The 27,506-nt window shown below is 40.0% G+C and overlaps 1 protein-coding gene across 4 annotated transcripts in view; it reads left to right on the plus strand.

Annotated features, from left to right (window-relative positions):
- The window catches only part of LDLRAD4 (low density lipoprotein receptor class A domain containing 4), a 281,846-nt gene that overhangs the window by 86,672 nt on the left and 167,668 nt on the right, over positions 1 to 27,506 (plus strand). For 3 of the 4 annotated variants that reach the window (XM_050306900.1, XM_050306923.1, XM_050306915.1), the window contains one exon: positions 13,886 to 14,343. In XM_050306900.1, coding sequence (XP_050162857.1) covers positions 14,304 to 14,343 — 40 coding nt within the window. In that variant the 5' untranslated portion in view covers positions 13,886 to 14,303. Of the gene's footprint in view, positions 1 to 12,597; positions 12,700 to 13,885; positions 14,344 to 27,506 lie in introns of all 4 variants that reach the window. The other variant, XM_050306906.1, reaches the window with a different exon arrangement.

The following is a 27,506-nucleotide window of genomic DNA, read 5'->3' on the forward strand; positions in this document are numbered from 1 at the left end:
TTCAGAGACCCCTGTTTTTAGTGAGGGAAATAGTAGCACAGTCAAGCCAGTGATGCTTCATGACTTCAGAGAAGATTCTTTCAGCAGTTCTATTAACAATGGTCTCTTAAAGCACTATGGAAAATAGCAACAGTCCTGTGAAAGAGACCTCAAGAACTACCACCACCTTTATCATTCACTGAAAAAGTCAAGCCTTGATCTAATGAAATTTTTTAAAATAAAACCCTCAAACTTGACTGCAATGAGCTGATGCAGGCAGTACAGTAATAATGATAAACTTTATAAAGCAAATTGTCTCTTATCGATGTGCTGCAAAGCACTCTAGATATTCTCAGTGTTCAAATTAAGCTATAAAAGATAATAGAAGAGCTTATAAAGTTTCAGCACAGTGAGTGATTTCGTGACAATGGCTTTGTTTGTTTTAATGATGCGAGCAGAGGGCATTTGCCCAACATCTGCAGCATTCCCAAGGGGAATAGGTGCAGCAGTTACATTTGACAGTTTCACTGTTATTATATAGGTGTGCTTTTTTTGCAGCTATGTTATAGTGTACTTTATGGATTGTAAGTAAGTTTTGAAGTTAAAAACTTCAGTAGGAAAACAAAACTAAAAGTTTACTGCTGCTGTGATTCAGCTAGTTGCAGAAATAAATACATTTGTTTACATAGTACATTTGGAAAATAGTTGAGGGCCATGACTTTTTAGTGACATCCATAATCTTAATGTAGTAGACCACATGACTGTTACAAGCAGTGATGTTTTATCGATGAGCTCATCCAAGGAGCCAAGAATCAGCTGGAAATAGAGACAGAGTGAACCTCCTCCATTTCAGTTGATCTTTTTGCCTTCCCAAAACCAAGTATAAGCAAATGTTTTTTGACAGTGCTGTGGCTGATGGGCACCTTGTGCTGTCACCCCCCCAGCCACCCACCCTTAACTTCCATGTGCATGCTTTCCTACAGAGCAGGTAGACCAGTGAAGTAGGGAATTTTTCATCCAGCTACCTGGAATAACAGAGAAAAGTCTGAATTTTAGAAGTTAGATTTGAGGTATTGCTAACAGATTTTAATTTCAATGCTGTGTGTTTATTTCCTGATATTTCTGTAGGTCTCCCTTCCTTCTATTCCGTTCACTGATCTCAGCAAAACCACTTGACGAGGACTGCGTTGTATTGTTGTGAGGTTATTTTTTCTTTCAGTGTAAATTAGTTTTCTCTTTAGGCCGAAAAATGTCTGCATTGATGCCATGAAGTGGTCTGAAAGAGCATTTATTTCAGGCAGGGTTTGTACCCAGGGCTTTTCACAGAGACATTTACACGCAACTGTGTACACCAATACACAGACAATTTTCAGCAACACTTTGCATAGCTCTTGCAGGGATGAGAGGTTGTTGCGTGTTGCTGACTATATATATAAAGAGGCTGCAAGAAAGCTCCTCTGAATTGGGGCAAAGAATGTATATTAATTCATTAAGAGAGTAAAAATATTTTTTTTTCCTGAAATCACCACTTGGCAGACTGTTCACGGGCTTTGAACAGAAAGATTTTCTAGATGAGGAAAATATTTGCAGTGTTATTTGCTTTTTTTAATTTAGCAGCTTTGTCTGGTTTTTGAAGGAAGGATTAAAATAAAATCAGGAAACTAGATCCCTTTCTCACTTGTAGGGGTGGAGGTTTATCCCAGCTGTGAGCACTGTAAACTTCCCTATAAAATGCTCTTGCGTTGCCCAACTTCTCTCATGTGTTTCAGTTAATATTTGGCATTGTCAGTTCAGATTTGTTATAAGTGCAGTTTGGTGGCTGAATGTGGAAGGCAAAGCATATGTGTGCAAGAAAGGCATTTAGTTGAAAACTGCAGTTGAACTGCATTCAGTTTTTGCCAATGCTGCTTTTAAGTTTATGTTATTTTAATAGTTTCCTGAAGTGATAGTGTTACTAAAAAAATACCCCTCTGAACAGGCATGTTTGCTTCTGGCCACAGTGTAAATTTGGTTTGGTTATTTGTTAAAAATCCATGTAGTTCTCTCTGCAAATGCATATTTGATAATTTTTTTTCCTGTGAGTTCTGTATGACTTTAATAAAAAAGCCCAGAGCCTTTTTTTAACTCTAAAATAAATGTAGAGCTTCATCATGTCATGAAGTCTCCATAGATTGAAAAAGGTATTTTGATGTATAACATGATGTAACAGGAACAAAACCTTTGACTTTTAAAATTGTGAAGATACAGATGATTGAAAATGGCCCATTATAAATCTGTAATGGGTACTGAATTAACATACCAGGGTTGATAGGTTTGGTTTTAGTTCTGTCATCATGCTGGGGAACAGATTTTTTGCATCATTTTGGTTGTTTTTTCTTGCATGTTATTTAAAAACACAGAGCACCAACAAACCCAACACAACGAGTGTTAAGCTAAAAGAGGTAGAAAGAGTCAGAAAAATGTCTAAGTAAATCAGGATTAGTCTTGCTAACTTATGCATGTACTGGATAGCAATTTCTTCCTTCCATAAAATGGGACTCTGAAAAAAAGTTCTTCCATTTGGCACAGGCAGACAGACCTGGTGCAGTTCCTCTGGGGTTGTTCCCTCAGCGGCAGTAGCCCCTGATGTTTGTCTGATGTCCCAGAAGATAGGAGGGCAGCAGTGGTCCCTGGGGGATGGGGTATATATCCCTTTGAGCTGGAGGTGGGATGGTGCAGTCAAGTCTGCCAGGTGGAAGATTCCAGTTTACCTGTGGGTTCTGGGGTGACCATCCTCCTTCAGAAAGGTTTTCTGGCACCTTCGTGTTCCCTTAGGTCAGGGGTATGAGGAAATACTGCATAGCCTTACAGAAAGACAGTGCCATTTGCAGGATCAGAATACAGCCCCACGGATTTCACATTTAAAAAGAACGTGAAGCATAGATATTTAGTTTGATGGTAATTAACTTTGAACAGTGTACTGAAGTATTTGGCACATTTAGAAGTGTTTTAAAATCAAGGTTTCAGTTTGTTTCTGAGAAATTTTGTAGTTAACCCAGTTTCTGCTCTTGATGCATGAGTGATTGGGTACCATATGATGAACTGTGTTATATAAGATGCTCAAATTGTTGATCCAAAATTCTAGCTATTTAACTCTTCTGGGATCTTAGTGTTTCTTGTTTTATTTTTGTCCTGTTTTCTCTTTTCAGTATTCGAAGTGTTGATACGAAGCCCTTTTCTGCCAGCGCTGTTAGCAGAAAGAACTTATGTACACCCATCTGCCTGTTCCTTGGGCATGGGAATGGGTTGCACTGTCAGAAGCTTTTAACTGTGTGGTAGATTATTACAGGTGGGATTTTCCTGCTTTCCCCTCTGTTTCCTGTAAATAGGTTTGTGTCTTGCAGCAGGATATACTGCATTAAGAATCATCAGCATCATTGGTTCCAGCTGCTTCCTCAACAGAAAAACTACATTTTATTTGGATGAGCTTTGCTGTCTCTGGAATATTTTCAAAGGAAAAGAGTTTCTCCCTTTCTGTGAATCTTTCACGCCCAGATGTTTGTTTTTTTTATTCTATTTTATTAATAAATCCAACGCTTTCTTAGCTGTAGGGCTTCAATGCAGCAAGCAGATGCTCCTGTTAGAGAACGTTCCATGATATTGGAAGCTTAATTATCAAAGGGGCAAAGTCAGACTGTCATTATATTTTCCACTTGTTTTCAAAGGAAAAAAGGCAAAAAGTAGTCTTTGTTTTTATGGTAAGACTGATGATAGGTTAACAGCTGGGAAATACAAAGCTGTAACTCTGGCTGAACAAGGAAGATAATGATTGTTCATCTGCAAATATCATTGTTTTATTCTAATATGAGATTGCAGTGTTTCCGTTTGTGGCTGTGAAGCTTTAATTACAGTTCATAATTATTTATAAATTACAACTGTGTAGGCCCTTCCTATAGGAATCTGTCTTTATTGCAGAGGGTTGGGGGAGGGGAGAAGACTGACACCGATGCTTGAAATACCACACAGTAATCTTATGGATATTTGAAAGTAAACTCAGGAGTTTGTACTTAAAAGGATATTGGGAAACACAACACAGAGCCAGAGGTCAGATTTCCCCAAACACATGGATAGTATTAGAAGAGAACAGTTGAATGGCATGTTTTCTTGAAAAAAAAAACCAACAATTTTCTTTGATAAAAATACCAATCTTTGAGTTGTTTAGTCAAGTCCTCCCCATTATTAAAGAAGGTGCTGTCAGTGTTGTGTTACTAACAGACGTTTTCAGTTCCATGCAGTTCCAGACCTCAGTTGCATCCAGACATTCTATATGAACACATCAAGAATAGTTTTAAAATACAAGGGTATATTAAAATATATCTGTTATTAAAAAACATTGGTAGAAAATTAGGTAAGTCACTAGATTACACAAACACACTCATGGTGTTCTTAAAAAATGGTTTGATTTTGCCAATTGGAATTAGAAATGCTTCATGAATTACAGCTAAAGTGAGTGAGTTGAAATTCTCTTACATTTATGCTAAGCAAGAACTTCTCGGCTTAGGGAATTTCACAGATTTAACTGATAACAGCAGTACTTCCCATGCCTTTATGCAGTTTGTTTATGTAAAAAGCTGTCCTTCAAGCACAAGAAAAAATAGCCTCTTTGCTTTTTGTGTGTTGAATAATGAGGGTTTTGTAGAGAATGAACTGTGTAGTTCTCTGGGACATGAGATTTAGCTGATCACCTCAGGATACTGTTTTCCAGCTGTGCTCTCCCTGTGAATTTTTGTGTTTTGTCAGTGGTTTTCCAAAAGATTTTTTTGAAGAAGGCCAGGCTTAAAGCAGAGTATGTATTGTTGGTATTACCTGGAAATAAAGAATCATTGACCTCTTACTTAGTTAAAAGAGTTTCTTTGGCATGATTTTGTGATGCTAATAGAGTTGGTTTGGCTTTGTATAATGATATACTCTCTCGAGAACCAAATCAAATTAATCAAAACTCTGCTTTAGCATTTTCTGTCTGTTTTACCAGCAACACTTATGTTCCCTAAGCATTTTATAGTTCCTTAATCCATAGGTAGAAGTTATATGCACTTTAGTGACAGGATGGGAAGCCTAGAGATATCAAATAACATGCCCAGAAATATGAAGTCCAATGTACCAAGTCCAAGAAAAATACAAGAGATGTTAACCCATTATTTTGTTCCTTTTCCTATTTCCATGTTGAAAGTTGGAGTAAAATTGTGTTGTTAGTAGTTGTAACTAAGATTTGCTGTGGCAATTATTTGTGCCCCATTGACTGTGGACTTAGAAGGGCACACATGTAAATGCAAAAGGAGCGCTTTCTTCAGTGTTGTCTGGATTATTTAGTAATAAAGCAGAGTTCATTTTCCTTGGTCTGACATGGGCAAAAGCACCATGGACATAGGATAAAGTTTTGCTTGAATGTGGCTTCTGAGACATATTAATCTAGTTATCTACTGTCATTCAGAGGATAACATTCAAGTAGATGTCTGGAAAGCAGAGCATACAGAGACCATGTTGAAGCAATGGTTTGGGTCTCTGGATTGTTTAATTGAGTTCAGAGCTCAGCATGATGGAGATGCTGTTTCAGTTTATCAGGAGTTTTAGATACTGGTCAGAATGGAGATCTGGTCTTAACAGGGGCAAACAGGGGTTTAAAACTCTTTTTGGTTCATGTAGATTGTAGTTTAGTGTGGTAGAGTATGGATCAGCAAACCTCAGGATTTTTCAGTGATCTAAAATCTGGTGCAGTTCTTATAGGAGAAATTTTAGGTATTTGTTTCAGCAAGAGTCCTTTCTGGATACAGTCACACATATTATCAGGTTTTCTGTGGTACTAAAAGTGAAACAGATTTGTGCAGTCTTAAATAGTTGCACACCTTCTTCAGGTTAGAAGAGGCATACACTGAATTGCACAGATTGCAATTATATTGCAGAATGCCAATGTCTTCGATGTCTCCCAGTGGTGCTGGGAACACCCTGCAGCTGATGTGCTCAGTGCTGTCAACGTTTTCTTCAAATTGAATTTTGCTTGTCTGGGTAGTGTTCATTTGCGTTTCTTCGTGCAGCACGCAGATGATGTTGGCTCCTGAGACACTGTCAATAAACCACATGAAATTCTGTGGCATGGCTTGATTCATAGGAAACCAGAAGTAGCTTTCTGTAGTAATGTTCGTAAAATACTAGTGGAATTTTCTCTTATGTTCCTTGCCCTCCTGAACAGTTCACAGCAGGTGGACCTTAATTACAGTGACTGATACAGCCTTCCAGAAAGTTAGAAGATTCTTATCAGTGGTTCTTCAAATGATATGGCGGCAGTTTATGCTGATTCAATTGTATAATTCATGTTTTACTCCTTAGCAGAAGGAGATTTTCTTTGCTCATGGCCCTAGTGCATAGGATGCTATATCCTTCTTGAGAGTGGCTGAGCATGCTCGCTTCCCAGAGGCGTACGTAGCAAACCCAAGTGCTGTGCAAAGAGTAGTTATATTCTCCAAGACAGTAGTTTTGTTCTTCAGCAGCTTCCATACCCCTTGAGTGGCTCTTCAGCATCAGTTCATTTTTCATTGCAGTTAGTGCTGTTCTCTTCTGCATTTTGAATTTGTCAGAAGGAGCATTTTGTTGTGCTTTTTCATTCGTACCAAGTGTTTTGACAGAAATTGAAATAATGTTGGATAACTCCTTCTATTAATCTCTGAATTTTCAGATTGCCATATATGTTTACTTCCACGGCCCACAGTACTGTGGGAGGACTGTGCCATTCCATGTCCATAGGCTGCTTGAGATTTTCACATAAGAGATAATGTCTTCTGCATTTTCTTTCCAGAACAATCGGAGTACAGATGTTTCTGCCTTGAGAAACAAAGTGCAGCTTGGCTAGATCCACACGGTCTGCTTTTTATGAACAGAGTAGCTATGTGTGTTTTTATCTTTGTGGTGTGTAATAGGAATTTTGGCTGCTCTAAGCAGTTCAGTGGGAGAGGTTGGTATCATCTGTGCACCCTTTCTGTGGTGGATGTGGTTGCCCTCGCCCAGAAGATGCTGTTGGTTGAAAGTGGAAGGCTGTCACTGGATTTCCTAGGGATGATGGGGATATTTGACATAATTTGCTGCAGGAGAGAAGCACTACCCATTTGCTTTTCTTGTGCAAGGTGTGTCAGTGGAGATGGCAATAGCCGTGTGCTCCTGTTACACCTAAAAACCTACGTGAAGAGCTTGGGCAGCTTGCATTGGCTGATGGAAAGATAGGAATTGTGTGATGCACACTTGGGAAGCAGAGAACTTGTAAACAATATACAGAGCTTGTGTCAGTGTCGTGGGTTCTCAGGATGAGGTGAAAGGGAGCCAGAAGAAACATTTTGTTGAAGCAGCAGTGGGTTTCTGTGGGACTGGAGAAGGAGAGAACTGTCTCTTTCATCTTATGCTTGGCTCCTCATTAATAATGGTCTAGCGGCAAATTGGCAGTGGCCACGTTGTGTTCTCCTAAGGTGTTCCCTCCTGGCTCACATGTTACATGGCACAGCAGAGTTAAATGAGTAGCTTGCCTGCCCTACTGCTGCTTGCCAGTGTGGTCAAGTTCTGCAGCTGTGACTCACAACCACAGATTTTCCAGTGGTAGTGCAGGGTTGCTAAATACCCTTTGGAGTGTAGCTGGATGTTGGATATTCTATGTCTTGAGATATGCAGAATCCCCATGGTTTCTGGCAACTGCTCATTTCTCTTACAAGTCACAGAAACACCAGTCAAAAACTTGTCATCTTTTTTTCAATCTGTTTAGTGTAATTTTTGCTATTACCAACCATCTGCAAATTCAAATATTGACCCTTTGTTCCTCTGGAAAAATGTTGAGACTGGATTCTGCTCTTACTACCTATTTGTTATTTTGGCAAATAAAATTCCAAGCTCAGGTTTATCTTTGACTTGTCAAGTTCATAGAGCAACATGAATAATGATTTCTCTTGACAGCTTCTGATAATTATAGTTTTATTAAGGTCCAAAACCAAACAATGCAATCTTCTTATTTGCACTGTGAAACACAGCTTGTACAACTTCTCCCAATAATTATCTCATCCAAATCCAGTAGCTTGTCACAAAGATCTTAGTACTAAGTTTTCCACCGGGGGTTTTACTGCGTTCTGCCAGCACAGCCATGGTAAAATGTATGGCTCTGTAGTTTGTTTGCAGAGATAGAAAATAGAGGACCCAAATTAATTATTTCACTTAACAAGATTAATGGAAGGAATTGTGTCATGATCCTTTGTGTTATCAGTTATTTATAGAACTTTTTCATGTGAAATATACCTTGCTATCTGATTACTAGAGGCTATTCACTTTGTCATGGAGCTACTAAACAGACCAATTTTTTTTCATCAGTTCAGTTGCTTCATTCCAAAAAGAAATAAATAGGAGGAAGAGGAGGAGAAGAAGTGTCTGTACCAAAGCATACATCATCTTTTCTTTCGAACTGAACCTTGTCTGTAGTGTCTTTTGCAGTGTGTGCTGGCATTGGGGATATATTTTGCTTTATAGAACATTTTCTTAACAGGCTAGAAAAAACACTTCTGGGTTTTGGCTGTATGCCCTCTTTTCAAGACCTGTTTCTTGCTTCAGCTAATGCAGAAAGATTACATCTCACTTTGGTTGTCCTCTGTTTGCCCCAGTTCAGGGAGAGCTGTAGCAAAAATGAAGTAAGAAGAAGCTTGGACACCATTCCTAAACAAGCTTAAGAGTATCTGAAAATATCTCTAGGAATATAAATACATATAACTTAACATACAAGCTCATTTTGTATGTCACTGAAATGGCACCAAAAAAGTGAAATACAGCAGCTGTTTGAAAAATCACAACTGACCTGTACAAACATTGAAGATAGAAAGTAAAGACAAATTGTATGTGAGTATGTGTGTGTGAGAGAGAAAGATGCAATTAGATAAACATATTTTGAACATCTGGTTTTCTGTTTAATTTGTGTATGGTCTCCTGTGAAAATCACTGTGGGTTTTTTAAGTAGTCTTTGAGTTATGGATTTCCCAAGAACCAGGATTCACTTAGCACTGGTGCCATGCTGCCTAGGAAGAAGGACAAATTATGGAACTAAATAAAATAAAGGAGGATCACACAGTAAAACGCAGACCTTACCACTGAAAAAGATTAGGTATGATTAGTAGGTATTAATAAATCTAGTTTAAAATCTCTATGAGAAGCAAAACCAAAGCCTGGAAAACTTGGTAAGTCCAAAAGGAGTTGGAGAGGTGAGCTGTATGTGCGTACAAATGCTTCGTTTTAAATTGCTTTAGCAAACTTTAAAATGTATTTTTAAAAACCCAGTTTTGTACAAACAAAATATTGCAAGTGTTTTTCCAGCCAGAAAAGATACCTTAAAGATATATCCACGTTGATTCTACCTTAACATATAGGAAGGGTAGACATTACTTCAGCTGAGTGTTTAAGCATGTGAGTAGTTCAGTACTTGTCTGGGCTTCAGTGAGATGACTTATTTCCTTGAATTTGGAGGCTTGCTGAAATCTCCCGTTGAGCTGGAGTCATGCTGCCAGCTCAGCCCGCCTTGCTTCTCTCCTCCTTTCATCCACAGAGCGGGTCGGTGCCGGCAGCATCCGACCTCCCACCGGGGTCTGCCGCTGTCGGCACCTGCCTGCTGCAGCGACCACAGTGAGAGCAGGGCAGGGTAGCTCAAGCTCCCTCCCCTTTTACGCTTCTTTCACCCAAAAACTAGAAATTCAAGCAGGAGTCCTCCCCTGATTAAATTAAATTAAACCACTGCTCGCAAGCTGTTCAGTAACTTTCTCAAAAATGTAAATGCGTGGGGTTACGCTGCAGATAGTCCTGTTAGGAAATATGTTGTACACCTCACTGAAATGCTGTACTTTAGCATCCTAAAGGATGCCAAGGGCTATCACAGGAAATGCTTTCCATGGCGCAGCACATCCAATGAGTTCTTAATGCCTGTGTGAGAACCAAAAGCATGTGGCCAGAGAAAGAGACTGCATATAGGAAAAGGAAATGGAAAAAACCCCCAGTCTGCAGCGTTTGCATGTCAGCCAGTGCTTTTGAGTTTTTCAAGGCATTACAGAAATACCAGTATTGGAAAAAGCAGTATTTCACTTCTTCTTTCAGTGCAAGTTCCTCCAGGCTTGGTCCTGGATGATGATTGCCCAATACTTCATAAAATGTAGATATTAATGCAGGATTTAATTGTACTCTTTGCTTACTTTCCTCTCTCAGGTTCTTTTTTACAGTGGCCCTTTATTAATACAGCATCTTCAAATGTTTAGAAAAGAGAAATAACAGGTTTACTAGGTAAATACACCCTGAGAACATGTACGTCACACAAGGTGTTAAATAGTCAAAATATTTTCCGTTTGCAATTTATGTGAGGTTCAGATGCTGGTGTCTTTCCCAGGACCAAATCTGAGAAAAGTGGAGAGGATGAAAACAAATGGATTTGATTTTTCCCTAGATATTCCATCATGTAAGTGCATAGTAGCTGAAAATCTTTATAGCAAAGCTACATATTGATACAATACAGTGGCTTGCTTTGGTTTGCTTCTGAGACTCATATAGCACTGCAGTGGACAAATAAAAGCAGAAGTGGAAGCAGAGTTCCTGTTGCAATTGGAAAGGAGGCAACAGATGGAGCAAAGAGAAAATCTCTAGTCTTTCTAGTCCACATTTTGTCTCGCCGTCTAATCAGTCTAATGGGATGTGTTCTCACTGGGGTGTCTCTGCAGGTTGCGAAAAATAAAAGTAACATCAAAGATCACACCTTATTATGGTGCTACCAGTATCGTTTATTTTCTACTCTCTTTTTCAGATATGCATTTTCACTTTTCAGCCATTTAAGCACGTTGGTTTAGCATTTTTGCACCACGCTGGTATAAAAGGATAAACACATAACTTCACTGGAGCTGGCTGAGCCACACCGAAATGTGTCAGCAGAGGTCCCGACCCATTCTGTGCATACAAACATGCCAGTCTGTTAGGAAACAAACACAAACTTCCTCCCTTTAAACATGAGCTCAGTTTTAATGGAAAATTTCTGGATAATGTAAAGTACAATAGAAAGGTCATAGCTCTACATGCTGAATTTGCTGTTTTCCTGATTTGCTGTCCTACTGGCTGGGCTGCTTTGTCATCTGGATGCATTTGTAATCTGAGAAACCCGAAATTGTTGTGCAAATGGGACTGATTAAAGTCTGCCTAATGAAAATGATCATTAAATAGCCTACATGGCTGTAAATATGAATTTTTTTATAAGTGCTGAACTTGGTTTTGAGTCGTGATGAGGCCCAACAAGCTCCAGTTCCTTACATCCTGCCAGCCACCTCTGAGTTCATTTCTGCCAGAGGAGAAGAGTGCTTTTGCAGTGATAGAAAATGATCACTTAGGGCAATCAAGAGATATCAGTATCTACTTTCACTTGAGTCCTTAAGGGAGGACTTAAACCCTGATGCAGTGCACTATCTTTTTAATGTTCAGGTCTGAATGAACTCTGTAAGTGTTTCAGTGTCCCGTAATGTTGTTAAAATTATATCTTTCTGTCTGAAGAAGCAGGGGTTACTGAAAGTACCTGTACCATAGGGTTTCTTCAGCACTATTGGGTTCTTAACTAGTTCAGCAGAACTGTTGAAGATGTGGAAAATAATTATTCTTTTAATGAAATGTTAATTTTCCGGAAAGTAAAAATACTTTAATCTTCTAAGAATCAGAATTTATTATATCTAATACATAGTTGTAACAATAAGAGAATTTCCCTGGAGGCTAAGGTGTTAGTACACATCTCGTGAGCATCTCTAAGATGGGGAGATGATAATGTTGAAAATAGAAGACATCAAAATTGTGGATTTGTAAACCCAAATCAGAAGTTATAAGACTGGAAATGTGAATGCAAATATGGACTTGCTCTTATAAATATAGAAGAAACTCAGGCCTCTAGAGAAAAAGCTTGGGAAATGAGTGCAGCATCCATCTGTAGTCATTACAGAATAGTTAGCACAACGTTAAGACCCAAAAGAAATATGTGCTGCTATGTATGTATATTATACTTGCTCAGTTGTATGTATTTTAGAATAAAATAACCTCATATGAAATGGTTATTAGTTGCACAGAGCACTTCAAAGGGTTGAAAAAGCATCTCAAGGACCTACCTAACAGTCAGGAATAATGGCATTCTAAACACTATTCTAAAATTTTTTATGCAGTGTTGTTTGATAGAAGATACTACACGTAAAGGCTTTTGTTTTTTTCTTTCTCCTTTTTAATTTCCACTTTCTTCTCTATTAGGTTGAGATGTTTGGGTAAGAAATGGGGAAAACGTCTTAAATCTGTTCATTTGATTTGAATGCAAATTGCGAGATTTGAATACAAGTAACTAATCAGTCATTCCTGTGCTGTGTTTTGAGACAAAAACGTGTGTTCTTCAGTAATACTGGCATAACAAAATTTTTTTGGGAAAAAAAGCAACAACATCATTAAGATTCATCTGTGATAGCAGCTAGCTTTCATTCACTGTGTTCCGAGGGAAATGACATTCATCAGGTGTCAGGCTCACCTGGCTTCAGTGACACACCTCAGAAGAGATCCTTTCTTCCCCCCCAGGGCAGATCCCTAATGAAGCCCTTGAGGGCCAGCTGGCTGTACCCCAGGGAGCATGCTGATCCTCTCTGTTTTGGACCATCTGGGATATTCAGACAGCTTCAGGTATAAGCTGGTCTCTGGATCTTGCAGGTCAGGGTAAAGGGTGAAGTGGGGCTGGGTAGCAAGTGGTGGGTTATTCTCACCTGCCCACTGAGCTGGGTCTTGCCCTGTTCTCCAAAGCGGTGGGTGCTGGGACTGGCAGTGACACTGGCATTCTCTGATGTGGGCTGTTCCAGTTGGGGGACCTTGAGACCAATCCAGCACTGCAAGCCCTGGCTGGACCTATATCTAAAATCCATTAGGAGGTCATAAGATCATCACAGGTGTAGTTTCAACCTGCCTGTGCCACTGAGTTGGGAGACAGTGAGTCAAGCATCATTATGCGAGGAAACAGGATGTCTGGGGAGTGAGTGGGTTCTCCTCCAAGTCCTCTTTTCTTTCTTACTTGTTTTCTAAAATAATTTTCTCCCTAAACATGTACCTGTCTGCTGTTTGCCTTCACCCCATGAGATTAATTGTATCCTGTTTTTTAAAAACTTACTGTAGAACAACTGTAGGTTTCAGTGAGCTGCAGGTGTCCACGCTATGCAGAAGCAGCAGTATCAAGAAAAACGTAACCACCTTTCTGTTGTGTAGCCTGTGGGTGTTTTTAACCTTACCAAACGTCTGAAGGCATCTGAATTGCGTCATCTGTTTTACAACTGAGATTTTAAATAGATAATCACCAGCAAGACATACAAAGTTTGATAATCCACAGCAAGACATACAAAGGTTTTTAACCGCAGAAGACTGTAAGAATGGCATATATAGTGTTGGCACACAGCATTCCCTTTTCCTGCTCCAGAAAAGGAGGGAAGCAGCTATATGAAATGCTAATAATTTCGCTGTGGTTTTGAATAGACTAGACTTGAGAGCCTTTAGTATTTTTCCTTTTCCCTTTTAACTGCAATTTTGTTATTGTATTGCTGCCCCCATCTCTGCTAAATATGGCTTTTGAAATGTAAATCATATCATGTTCTCAGAGATGCATATGACACCCTCAGCACTGTTCCTCTTTGCACTTCAAAGAGCTGTGTGGTCACACTTTGCATCTCAGCAAAATCGCAAGATTTGCCTTCTGAAGATCTCCTTTAATGTGTACAATCAATCCCTGATAATGTATTTTGGGTTTTTGTTCCCTGGAGTCTGTTAATTTTAGTGTTGCTACAGGTCATCAGGAAACATAATCTCTTCTTTTTTAATTTCTCAGTGAGTGTGCCTGAGGGGAGAGGAACACAAGAGAGGAGAGACAATTGAACGTCACCATTGGCCGAGACCTGAAAAAATGTTGCTGGATGAACACAGGATTAGAACTTAATTGTAAAAGAGAAAGAAAGTCTTGACAGGCGATTTGCTTCATTTTCACATTCATCATGGCACAAATCCTCTGGCTGGCTGGTTGATGGAACTGTCCAACGCTTCCTACTTAGGCTCAGTGCAGATTCTTCTGCGTACAGATCGAAAGACCTGGGATCAGGTGGTAACTGGATGGTGCCAAATATGGAAATGGAAAGAGAAATGGACTCTGACGAGCTAAGATGGAAGTGACTTGACAGCAACAAGCTCAGCAGTTGTCTCCAGTAAGGACAGGTTGAGACGGGAATCTCAAGCTTCGCTGGGAGAGCAGTATGCAGGAAGCTGGTTTTCAGGCCACAAATGCTTTCACAGGTAAGGATTTCTGTTTTAGTTCAGCTTACAGTTTTGGGACAGTATACTTGAGTTCAGAAAATAAACTAAGTCCTGACTGTCGCTAACCTCTTATGGTACTTTCAGTTTAAGTGATATTTTAAAACAATTCACTTGAAGACCAGTTCAGCACTTGCATTAGCAGCGAGGAACACAGTTATCCAGGTTTCAGCCTTGCGAAATGGATGGGCACAAGCCTTAGGGGAGGTTTAACTCAGCTTTCCTCATTAAAGTACTCATTAACAGCTTAACTCTGAGTGGTCTCTTGAGTCAATATAAAATGTAGTCTGTAAAGTTACTCTTGTGCTCAACATGGGAGTTTGGTGAGGCTGCAGGATGGACATGGTTTGTATCCAGAGGCTTCTCAGTAACATGTCAGTGTTCAGCTTTATCTTGTCAGCCAGAGCACATCTCTGGGCAGAACTTGCCAGGTACCCTCTCCTTGTACTCCCTCCTGCCCCACACCATTGACCTGCTGCAGTGCTTGAACTGGCAAAACTGGAGGGTTTAAATGATAACTGTTTCAACTGAATCTGGTGTATTTCCCTGTAGATGTATTGAAAATAATGTAATGAGAAAGAGGATGCCAAGGTGGTGTGTCCTTCTGAGGAAAGCTCCCTCTAGTGTGAAGTCTGCTGGAGTTCATTCGGTGCTTTAACAGTTTGAGATGGTTTCTGATTTGAGAGGTGGGAGAAGGAAAAGAGGATCAGAAGATTCTGCTTCCACGTCTGCTGGCCAGCTGAGATGCTGGGAGAAATGCACAGAAAATCAACTGGATCAACTTGTTTTAGTAGGTCTAGATAATGGGTTACTACCACAATGAAAATTAGTGATATGTAAGACATTTTTTTTCTAATTTAAAATATTTGCCTTTAGAAGAAGTTTTTTGGATTCTGAGTTGTATGTATGGGAAGATCTTTTTCTGTCTTGGGCTGCTTGATGTTCTAGGAGCTCTCCCCAGGAAGGACCCCCAAAACTGTTTATTTCCAGGCGGGCAGGCTCCTACTTTGTAGTCTCGCAAATCAGATCCTCCCGCAGAGGCTGATCTCACCCTTCTGGCTGCAGTGGGTGCGACTGTGTCCAGCCGTGCTCACCAGCACGTTGGTTTGGAGCAGTAGTGCAGTTCCAAACTGTCTCTGTCGCTTTGCACTGCTTTGATTTACAGCATGGTTTCCGTGTGTGTCAGTGAGATGTGTCCTGAAGGAGAGGAAACAGGAAGCTTTTCTCTGCATGTGCTCCAGTGCTGATGGGACTTGTGAAGTCTGGGACCACTGCAGGGCCCTCCTGCCTCTATCTAGCTAGCAGCACCCTCCTGAAGCTGCCCACTGCCATTCTTGTTCTGTTTGTCCTTCTTGCTCTCTGCCAGCCCTCAGCTAATTCCTAAGAGTGTTGTGTCCCTCCTTTACTCTCTACCAAAATTCCTACTGTGTGGATATCTGTTCTCTTCCTTACCCCGGCTTTTTCCTTTGCTGAAAACCCTATTTTTTCTAGCACCCTTGCAATATTAGATTATTGTCTCTCCAGCTTTGTACTCTTCTGCCACAATGTTTTCTGTCCCTTAGCTCCCAGAAGTTGGGAGTTGTTGGCATCGTGACTAGGGTGCTTGGGCAGCAAGGTGTCACAAAGATTTGTAACCTCATGACTACTGGTGGATGGAAAAGACCTGGCAAATAGTGCTGCATAAAATTCAGGGAGGTGAAACTGGGGTCCGTGAATAGTCAGACTGTGATGACAACCCAGCAGATTCAGACCTATTCTGGAGACTTAGCATGAAAGTTGCTTGGTCTCCCATAAGGAATTCTTATATTCCTTTGCAATTGCCCTTGGGTAAATATGTTAATATACATATTAAAATCTTGGCAGCTATACTAAAGAATTCTTAAACATTAAATAGCACCATCCATTCAGGAGACTTGTAAAGGAAACAGGTTGAAATATAGTTTCTTTATATGAGGAGAAGAGTTTGTATCAAACTGATAATCATATTTGGGTTTTGGAGATATTTCTTTTTCCTGGTTAGATTTATATGAGGTATTCAGCAATAGACAGTGGGTAGGTATATATTTCTTGGAGAAATTCACTGGACAAAGTTATGCTAAAGAGTTGTGATAAAAGTGCAATAGCAGGTGCATATGGTTTCTCCTCTGATCCTTGCTGTAGTGCTCCTTTTGTTTTATTGGAATGCAGCTGTATGAGAGAATAGTAGCTGCTAGCAGCAGAGGGGGCATGACCACATGTTGAAGGGAGCTAATTTGTACAGAAAAGCTTTGATATCTGAAACGTGTGCGATGTCAACACTGAATCTAGCCATGCTAAGTGATAGCAGCTTTTTCAGCAATCAGAGTAATCATTTCAATTTACAGCTGACCAGAGTGCTGGCAAAAGAAGCCTGGGAGGACAGTGCCTCTGTGTAGCCACCTTAGGAGTATTTCATAAATCTCCTTTCCACTTTGCTAATTGCTGTGACCTGGAAAGGCTTACAGTTATGGCTGGGAGATATTTTGATCCTGGTCTATATGCTCATTTACTGGCACAGATGCCAAAGCTGCCCTTTTTTCCAGATGGCTCTTGTCCCAAGAGATAGGCTCATCCAATTTTTTTTTATCATGTATTACCAAACGATAGTGTTTGGTTAGAACCTTTTCACGTTACTGGCTAAATACTAAATTCAGTAGACCGTGCCAGTACAATAGGCTCAGGATTACCTAGTGTAGAAAAAACAATGGAAGGGAAGTGCTCCTAGGCTTGATTAGGAAAGAGGTGGCGGAGCCCATGATGGTTAAAGGCGATTTGGGTGATAGCAATCAGGAAAGAGGGAGCTTATCATTCTTCAGAAGGTGAGAAGAGAGAACGTGAGAATAAAAGGCATAGTATGCAAGAAAATATCTCTGCAGTGTAGGGTGAAATAGCTGAAGCAAGTCTGAGCAATTAATAGCTACGCTGGAGATTATTTGGAGGACAGTTTAGGCTCAAAGATTTGTGAAAGGGCAAACACTGCACCTACATGTAAACTTTCTGGGTCCTTTGCTGTTCCCTTTGGAGTAGCTAGCTTATCTGAAATTTTGGGGAAAAAGTTTGAATCAAATAGTCAACTGAATATTTTAATAAATAGCCTGTAGATAATAATGTGATAAATGAATTTGCGTGTGTTTTTTTTTTTCCCCCAGAAGGTACCTTGTCAGTGGAGCCTAATTTTACTGTAAGTAGAAAATAGTATATCTGGATTTTTGAAAGTCTTTTCACACTTTCATAAGCAAGGTAGCAATATGAGCTACAAGGTGGGTGCACAGTTGGCTGAAAAGCTGTTCTCACAATAATTACTAGTGATTCATAGTCAAACTAGAAGGATCTGTCAAGTGGGATTCTTCCCTGGATTGCCTGAAAATATTCAATATTTTAATTAATGATTTAGATGATAGAATCTGCATGCAAAATTTCAAGATGACACCAACCAGGGAGAGGATGTAAGCCCTCTGAGGACAGGATTAGACTTCAAAATAATAGTATATTGAAGAACTGATCTAAAATAAATATGATGTAGTTCAGCAAGGACAAGTTCTGAGTTGTGGTTGGGCAGGAATAATCAACCATGCAAATCAAAATTCAGAGTAACTGGTGAGACACCAGGTCTGCAGAAAACAGATGGGCAGTTGCAAGAGTTCTGAAAGTGGCTGTGAATCAACAATACTATGCCATGAATGTTATGCTAGAATATATGGACAGGGGTCTGTATGCAAAATAATTTTCCACTCTACTTGCCATTTGTGTGCCTGGTGTACTATTTCTGTTCTGAACAGCACTCTTGGGGCCTGTTGGAAGCATCCAGAGAAGAGCAGAATGAATGGCCAGAGGTCTGGAAGACGTGAGCTTTGAGAGCTGAAAAAAGTTACTAGAGCAGTAACTCTCAGACTTTCTGAAGATGTTTTTCCTAGGTTCCCAGAAGCAGTGCAGAGTTGTGTCAGGGCATGTGTCTGATGCACTGAGCTACATGGCAAGATGCGACCGTGATGTAGCAGTGCTTTGGAGTGAGGGTCAGAAGGACCTCCTTGCTTGCACTCTTCTTAATTGCCGTGAAGTTCTACACCTTCTGCCTTGGCTACTCTCAGTTGCCATAACAGGAGTGGGGATTCTGGACAGCCAAGGTCTGTTTTTAAAATCAGCCACTTTCTTCAGTAGTGTTTTGAGTGCTGGTTTAAGATAACAGTGTGATTCTGAAATGAGCTCTCCATCACTGGGAAGTGTGTGGCACAGGGAGGTCCAGGATGGTCAAAGGACAAGGGCAACACTATGTGATGGATTAGGAATCAGTGTATGAAGACTCCTGACCTTGCATGGTCAATTTAGGTTCATTGGGATTTTATTAACTCCATCTCAGCACAAGCTCTGTCAGACCTGGGCTGACTAGAAGGCATTCCTGCTTTGTGACCCTCAGCACTGCTAGAGGGATTATTAGCTGTGTCACTATGGAAAGCAGAACAAATAGTAAGAGGTTGCTCTGTGCAGTAGGCCCCTGCCCTTAGTCTAGCACTGACTTTTGCTGTCATCTTCTGATCCTGTTCTTCCATAGCTGCATATCTTCTCCCTCATACCGTTCCCTCAAATCTTTCCATCATCCCTTGCAGCCTTATGTCTCAAGGTCATTGTCACCAAAGCTCGACCTTGGGCCATATCCAGAAAGACCAAGTTACTCCCAAGGAGCAACTCCTCAGCTTGGCTGATACTCTCCCAGCCCCTGCTTTGGTAGAGAGACGGAACTCATCTGTTCGGAGATACTCATGCTCATAGAAATACTGCTTGGTGGAGCTTCTCCAGTCCCCCCACCTCTGTGCTTTTCCCCCAGCACTCAGGACTTCTGTTGCATTTCTTGTCCTGTGTTTCATGCTGTCCCAACCTCTCTTTGCCTCTTCTTCCATCAGTGCCCACACCCCCTCTCTCTGTTATGAGGCTCCTCCATTCCTCCCTGTTTGGACATCTGGTTTCACTTCTGTTCCAGATTCCCTACCCTTCTGGTAATCTTCTTGCTTTTCACTGCTTTCCTTCATCTTATTTTGTTTCCACATCTCTCCCACTTCCAGACCAACTCACTGCAACCTAATTCCATGTTGTGTAAAAGCCTCTACCCCTCTTTTCTAGACTCAATCCTTCCTCTCCTCATCTGCCCTTCTCTGGGGTGAATACCTTTCCACACTCCATATCTCTTCTGGTTGTTTGTGTGGAAGCTTTCTTTGCAGGAAGGCAGTCTGAGAGCCTGCCATTCAGTTTGGCTTCTCTCTCTGCATCTTGTTTTGCTTAACTGCTGGCATTTTGGGTGGAGATGTCTCTGGCATAGGGGTGGTAGTGCCAGAACAGGGAGGCTCCTTGAAGGGATTACATGGGAGACCAGATAAATTGCTCTAGCAGATTGCATATGACCTAGTTGGCTATTATTCACTTAGAGAATGGAAGAGCAAAGGAAGATGTGATAACCATTTAAAAATATATGGAAATTTCATGTAAAGAGGAAAGTAATAGAAACTGTTTTCCAGTTCTGCTGGGGATAGAACATGAAGTAACAGTCAAGCTTACTGTAGTGGAGAGATTGAGGTTAGACGTTAGGAAAATCTTTCTAATGGTAAGGATAGTTAAGGACTGCAACCAATTGCCTAGGGAGGTTTGCAAAGTCTCCGTCACTGAAGGTTTTTAAGAACAAGTTAGACAAATATCTGTCAGGAGTGGTTTATGTATAGTTGATTTTGCCCTGGGGCAGGGGAATGGACTTCATGAGAGCACTTCCAGTCTTACTTTTCTGTGATTCTATTATTGCTGGTTCCCTGGATAATAAATGCGCATTTTTAAAGTTAGTAACCCACCTGTACTGCTCTGTCACCTCAGTGTTTAGGTAGATTCTGTTGAGCTCTTGGAATAATTGATAAAGGATAGATTAAGAGTCGCGGGTGTTTAAAGTATTAACTCTCTTTTTGCTGGAGCATTACTCTGTTGCATTCCTTATAGCTGGCCTTGTTTAGACATCTTATTTTTGGGGGTGTGACATATGTTTCTATGTGCAACTTGTATAGAAATATCTTAATGTTACAGAAATACTGCATCTATTCTTCGATTTTACAGTATGCAAGTATTTTAAGAAACACTTTTGTCACTCTTAGATAGTGAGCATATTTAAAAGGTAATTTTTAAGAATAACGAAAAATAGGACAAAGCTAAAGTAACCACCCCTCGAGGTTGTTTTCTTTATTATGAATAAAACTGTGTAAAATTCACTTAGCATCAAATATATAATTGGTATATCTGCTGCTGAAAGTAGCCTTCTACCTCAGAATTATAATCGAGGCTCAATGTAAAATAGCAAAACAGGTTTGAAATTTGTTCTGTTAAGCATATAACGTAATTAATATTGAAAGCAGTTGAAAACTCATTTATACATTAATACAGGTCTCCCACATTGCTGCTTTCATTATTTGCATGATTTTTGAGTACAGATAAACATTTGATTTAAAAAATGCGACTTGAATATGTAGCAGAGTATCCTCCCCACTCTCTGTTCCAGTTTCATTTTCATCTGCCTCATGAAGCTGGTCTGGCCTTACTAAAATCTTTGCAGTTTTCTTAACAATTGCTTTCTTATTTTATGGATTTTCAAGGTTACGGTGTCACTCACAGATAACTCTGACTGTCTCCTAGTTCTTGGGAGAAACAGATTGCTTTTTGCAATGCCCTTTACTCAGCACACGGATAGTAACAGACCACATTCCATTGTATTCCTTAGATATTTTATTTAGGGTGTGCAATTTTTGGAGTACAGATGATATTCTCAGCAAAAATACATGGAAGAAGATATAACCGTAGTCTCTTAAGAGTTTGCTGTCTAAATATGTTACATTTAGTAGCATTCAGCAGTACTGTTTTAAATATAGTAATGCATAGTTTGGAAGTCTCCTCTTCAGGGCTAAACACTTTTAATAGAATTACAGAAGAGTGTGAAACTGTGAAAATCAATTCGCGAGCACTGTTGCCATGTGACAGTGATAGCTTTTGGTCACAAATGAGTTCTTCTGTTGTCCTGTAGATCAGTAAATAGAACCACAGTGGTTCCTGTTTTAGGTTGTTCCTCAAACATAGGAGGTTGGCTTTTAAGTTTTGATCCCAAACTTGATCACCTACAGAAACTTAGTGTAGGTGAATCATTGTGTTTTCTTCTTTCTTTCACCTCAAGAAAACAGATAGTTTTCCTCAAACATCTGGCTAGAGGACTGACTGATCTGTAACTTTCCAGGTACTCCCTTTGCAGATTGAAACTGTGGCAGTCCTTATGCAAATAGAGGGGCATGTCACACAGGCAAAGGATTTCGCATTTTAAATGCTTCTCCTTTCAAATGTATATTTAACTGGGTACAAGACCTTCTTCCTTATTTGCTTGTTTCAGTGAAGCACTACATCCTTTTCCACTTGCTAAGGGGAATTTGGATGGCAGTCACTTCCTGAAGGTGGCCTTGCCATGTGAAGCCACCTGGAGCTCAGTGAATGGGGAGTCAGAGAAAAGCAGAAAAGGCAAAAAGACTCTAGAGGAAACACAGTGGTGTAGTGCCCTGTGAAACAACTTGAGTGTCACTGGATTCGGAAAAGGATCCTCCACAGACTTGGAGTTGCAGACTACTGCATCATTATGTACTCCATTCATATTAAGCATCATCCTAAAATTATTACTCTGACCTGGAAAGATTATTTTTTTAGATTTTAAATTGAATTTTCATTAATATTTGAGTTAATTTAAATTCCGCGTAGAAGTCCTTTAATTTTCAGCCTAGGTGTAGTCTTGGCTACATGTGCATGGTCCACTTTTCTTCTGACCATCCAGAGCCAAATGAAAAGCAGTGGATTGGGCACACTGGGGCAAAAGAAGGTTCAAATTGAGAGAAACATCACAGCCAATGCTATTATTAAAGTTATTTTATGAAGTAGTGTATTGCTGGAAATGGCAAACTTCTTCCCAAAGTGGAAGAAAATGTTCCAGCATGTTCAGGGAGGATGTTAAGCCTGGATCCTCACCTTTGATAACCATTTTTAGCAGATGATATTCAGCTGTAGCATTACCATTTGCAAAGCTGACGGTTCTTTGGAAATGCCCATCTGCCATTTCTCATTTCTTAATAGTACATGTCACGGTGCCTTCGTGTGGTACAACTTAATCAGCCAAATGGCCAATTCCAGACTGAATATGACAATAAATTTAGCTGTAAATATGCTATGTTTCAGCATTTAATCATAATAAAAAGGCAGACTTTTTGAAAGGACAAAATGGATGCATAGTCCCTCAAGTAAAACTCAGAAAATCAAAAGCAGTGAAAATTGATTGTTAATTTGGCAGTGTATGCTTTCTGTTAATTCATTCTAATTAACTAGGTAGCCTTTTTTTTTTCCTTTTTTTTTTTTTTTTTTTTTTTTTTTTTTTTTTTAAGAGAAAAGATGGGATATGACATGACACTCAGGCTGTGTCCATGGCTGGCTGAGGTTATTTTTACTGCTGAAAAGGCCCTTTACATGCTGCTGGTGTTCCCCAGCAGCAGGAGCAGTGCTGCCGCCGTGCCTTGGAGCATCAGCATGAGGCAGACTGGAAATGCATTTTGTTACAGACTTAAAAAAGCCAAAAGAGGAAGCCTAAAACCCAAATCAGTGCAAAGCTACTGAAGGACTTGACCGTGCCCTTTTGGAAGCTGAGGAGGTACAGTGGCCAAGTGGAAACATAAGCGATGTTAGCCAAAGCCTAATTTTATTCATGTAAAAATGATGCGGGATATTCCCATGCACTTGGCTCCAGGTGGTGGTGTTTTGAGTGAATAGTGTGAGGTGAAGCTTTGGTCTAATGTTTTGCTGCTTGTTTTTCCAGTAATGTCAAGCAGGCCCATTTGACTTGATATTTTATCAATTTTCTTTTATCATAAAATAAAGGGATTATAATAAATAATAAATAGTAGGGATTAATATTATGTCTGTTTGTTGCGTGATGTGGTAGTGCCTTTAAAAATCAGAGATTGCAGGCTGGGTAAACAGAGAACTGAAAGTATTTGACATTGCAGAATAAATGTGGTGAAGAAGCCTAAAAGTTACTGAGGAGAACATAATACCCTATATACAGAGTTAAATGCTACATTTACTTCTCTGATATTTATAACCTTTTGCTTTTTAGCAAAAGAGGCCAGGAGGTGTGGGTATTAATTTACTTGCTAGGGCTTTTTTTGTTACTGTTTGGTTTGGTTGTTATGGGTGGACACTGTCCTTCCCCTCAGCCTTTCTATGAATGTGCATGTTCCAGTGCCTTTATCAGTACATCTTTCGTCCTAGGGCTCAGCTTTCTTCACAGAAGGACTTGGTTAAGGAGCAACGTGGATCCACCCAGCCATGCACCCCACACTGTGCCTCTCCCTAGTTTTTTCCCCGGGGGTGTTGCCAAACCTCTACTCCAAACCCTTTCTAGAGGGATACTCACATCCTTTTTAATTACTACTCAGCCCTCAGCAACAGTGAAAAACCAAAATGTTCAGTTTCTAGTAAGATCATTACTTGCTAATATGGTGTAGCCTTCAAGCCCCTCCAGCCTCTTACAAACACCCAAAGACACTTTTTTCCCTGTGAGAATATGTCACAACACTCTGATATAGCTGTAGTAACACTGCTACTTCCTGAGCCCCCTGTTTTCCAAAGCTGTGTTTGTGCTGATTTCTGAACAAGGGGACTTTGAGCAAGTGGACTTTGACAGTATCTGGAGCCCAGAAACTTGGAGTTTGATAAAAATTCCTCTGTATCATATTTGAATCCTTTCCACTATAAGGTATTATGATCACCCCATTGTCATTTGACTATAAAACTTACCCAGTAGTTTGGCCTGCTGAATCCCTAAACTTTCTCTGAAAACCATCACGATTAGTTTCCCAGGGGTTTGAGCAGATCTATCAGTATGTGGATGGCAAACAGGGACACCCCCTGCTCTCCACAACCACAGATTCATCTCCACGCTCTCTCATGTTAGGATTAACAATCTGCTAGCAATGGAGAAAGCAATATGTCTTTCATATATTATGGGTTTTGATTTTATTTCTTAAAATTTTTGTGCTATTATGTCCTCTGCTTTCTTGCTTTCTTTACTAGAAAGTCTCTCCCTTCTGATTTAAGGGCACGAATAGAGGAAACTTTGTTTGAGGAGTGAGGAGTTAACAATGAAGATTTTTTATGATGAAAACACCCAAAAAGAATCCTAATCTACAGCCAGCATCTAAGCAGCATCTTCAATCCATGTCTCTGAGGATAAACTCCTCTCTGTTGTTAGAGGGTAAAATAACTTGGTTCAGTGCCGTTTGATGGCACTGAACACTGCATGCCTGTATTGTAGGTGTACATATGCTGAGGTGATGGTAGGAGGACCCAGGACAAGGTACTGGCTTCAGAAAAGCCTGGAAGACTGGCTTGGATATGAATTGCTCATGAATTGTCTGCTTATCCTGGAGGCTCAGATTATACAAACCAGTAATTTATACTGGCTGAAGACGGATTCACAGCCTGGCTGTGTACTCAGTGGGTCCTTGATATAAACGAAAAAATTGGAATGTGTGCATGAGTATCCATTCTTTCCCCTTTCTGAGCTTTATTATTCTTGATTTGTTTATCTCAGAAGAAATACTTACAGGATAATATCTGCTTCCAGTTACTCAGAGCGAGAATTTGAAGAGACACATGACTTGCCACAACAATGCAAGAATAAGTTCAGAAAAGCTTCACTCTTCTTAACTCAGGATGTAGGTGACATCTGCGAACTGAAGTCACTTCTTTTTTTTCTGTAGTAATAATTTTGTACCCAAACCAGTGCTGTTTGTATAAATTGTTGGAAAGCTTCTGTGTAATAAAAGGAATAGGGATAAGCCCAAGCAAGAAAGGCAATAAGTATGGTTCTTGAAGATGTTTTTATTCGGTGCCTTCTCAAGTGTGTGCATGGAAGAAGTGCCATAGCATTGACTTACTGATTTTATATAATCTCTCAAGCATGTCACTGTTTTCAAACCTTGTTATTCTGCTTTTTTATATAAACAAGTTAATGTTCTCTCAGGCGTATGACTCCTGCTTGTAATGATCAGTGTTGCACCAGAGAACCTTCGACTGAGATGAGGACCTGCTGTGCCAGAACAGTGAAGGTCAGCTCCTTTTAAAACCTCAGCATCTAAAAAAGGCAAGATAGAAGCAGAAAGAAAAAGTATCGCTATGCTGCGTTTACAGATAGACAACTAAGTCACAGATGAAATATTGGCAGAGAGTGAGCTAGGGAGATTGGCAGGTCTGAGAGTGAAAGCTCCAGCCTCTGAATTTAAACCCAGGATGAAGGGTGAGATTATAACCAAAAGCACTAATGGACCTAGTGCACTATTTTTGCGTATTTCCTCTGTTGTATCTTTATACTTTGTACTTGCTGCCATGAGAAGAACAACGTAAGTCAGTAGGATTTCTTGTGGAAACTGCGGGCTTGCTTTATGCCAGCATTGCTGGAAAGAATTTCAGTGAAGAAGAATTACAGCTGCCCATAAAATATGTGACACAAACAGCCCTTCTCATCTGCAAGCATTAATTGTGCATTGAGAAGAAGGGGGTGCTGGGATCCAGACTGCTCGAAGGATATGGGGTATTACTTAAGGGCTTAAAAAAAAATCTGTCATTGAATTGCCAACTAGAGAGTAGGATTATTGAAATTTATGGAAAAAAATTAGTGAGCTGAATACAAATAATGCTGTCCATATAAGTTTCACTTCTTTTTCAAAGATCTTTAAATGCAAAATATGATTTAATTAATGTAAGGTAGGCTGACTTATTGGTTTGTTGCTTTATGGATCAGACAATGTGGTATCTGAAGACATATTTTGAAGAGCCTCAAAAGGCCTGTTTTTTATGTAACTTGCTTTATCTGAAGGAAAAAAGGCAAGTTTTATGGAAAGATCAAATTTCATACTACAACTGGTGGTCTGTTTGGAAGGCAAACAAACAAGATGCCAAAACCCACAAGTATTCAGGCATATGAGCCCTTCATCTCCAGGAAATCTTTAAATAAGCATTCAAGATTCTTCAGTTTGCTAAGGGCCATCTTCTGCTGCATAAGCAAAACTGCATTAAAACCAGACATGGACAACCAGCGAGGAGAAAACTCTCATGCAAGTGAAATTGGCTGGTAGCATTTTGCTTTCAGTCAGTATTGTGGTTGTGAACAAAATCCCCCAGTTGCCCCCATTTGTGGCACTGTGGTTCAGCTCAAAGTACAGTTTTGTTGCTACCAGAGTAGCCAGTACTGCTAACAGAAGGCTTGAGAAGGGGGAGTTGCTTTTTTCCAGCTGTTCAGTAACTGCAAGCTACAAAGAGGGGATGGGATGCTGGATGTGTTAATGCAAGAAAGAAAGAAAGAGAAGTGAGACCTAGGGACAATATCTGAAACTGAGGTGGTCCTGTGGAATTTCACCCTGAAAGTAATACATGGTTGAGCCTGCCACCTGGAAGAGGTTCCTGGAGAGACAGAAGAATGACATCAAAGCCTGGCTTGTGATGGCTGCAGAAGGTAAAGCTGAAGATAAAATTAGATGTGCGTACAGTGGTTAACGTGATTCTTTTAACAGTGATTGCTGTCATTTCAGCCACACTGAAGTTCTGCCAACAGTGGATTAGAAAATACTTGTACAGGGAACAAACTCTGGAAATCTTATCCTTAAACTGACAGTCTTGAAACAGTTTCAACTGGGAAAGAGCTACTTTCATTTTCGAGAAGAGTATCACAAGTCTAGTGTGCTCATTCTTAGTTTTTATGTTCTTAAATATAGAGCCACAGTCAAAAAGTTAGATCAGTGTGAGACTGTGTAGACATTACATGATGCCAAGCAATGAGTTCCCAGATATCTATAAATACACTCTTGGTACGCTCCTATTTTACTTTCTCTTGTCTTCACTATTATCCCACACGCTTGCCCCCAGGCTTTCTGTACTTTTTTTTGCAGAGGCACTAGTAGTAATTCTCTTTTCCTGAATATTATTCTTGAAGAAAATAGATCAATTATGCAGTATAATGCTGGTTACATTACAGCTAATAGCTATAGCTGTTAACCTCACATGTTCTTTTTACCTTTGTG

Source organism: Myiozetetes cayanensis, unplaced genomic scaffold (assembly GCF_022539395.1).
Source record: "Myiozetetes cayanensis isolate MyiCay16 unplaced genomic scaffold, myiCay2020 scf1, whole genome shotgun sequence".
NCBI classification, from domain to species: domain Eukaryota; kingdom Metazoa; phylum Chordata; class Aves; order Passeriformes; family Tyrannidae; genus Myiozetetes; species Myiozetetes cayanensis.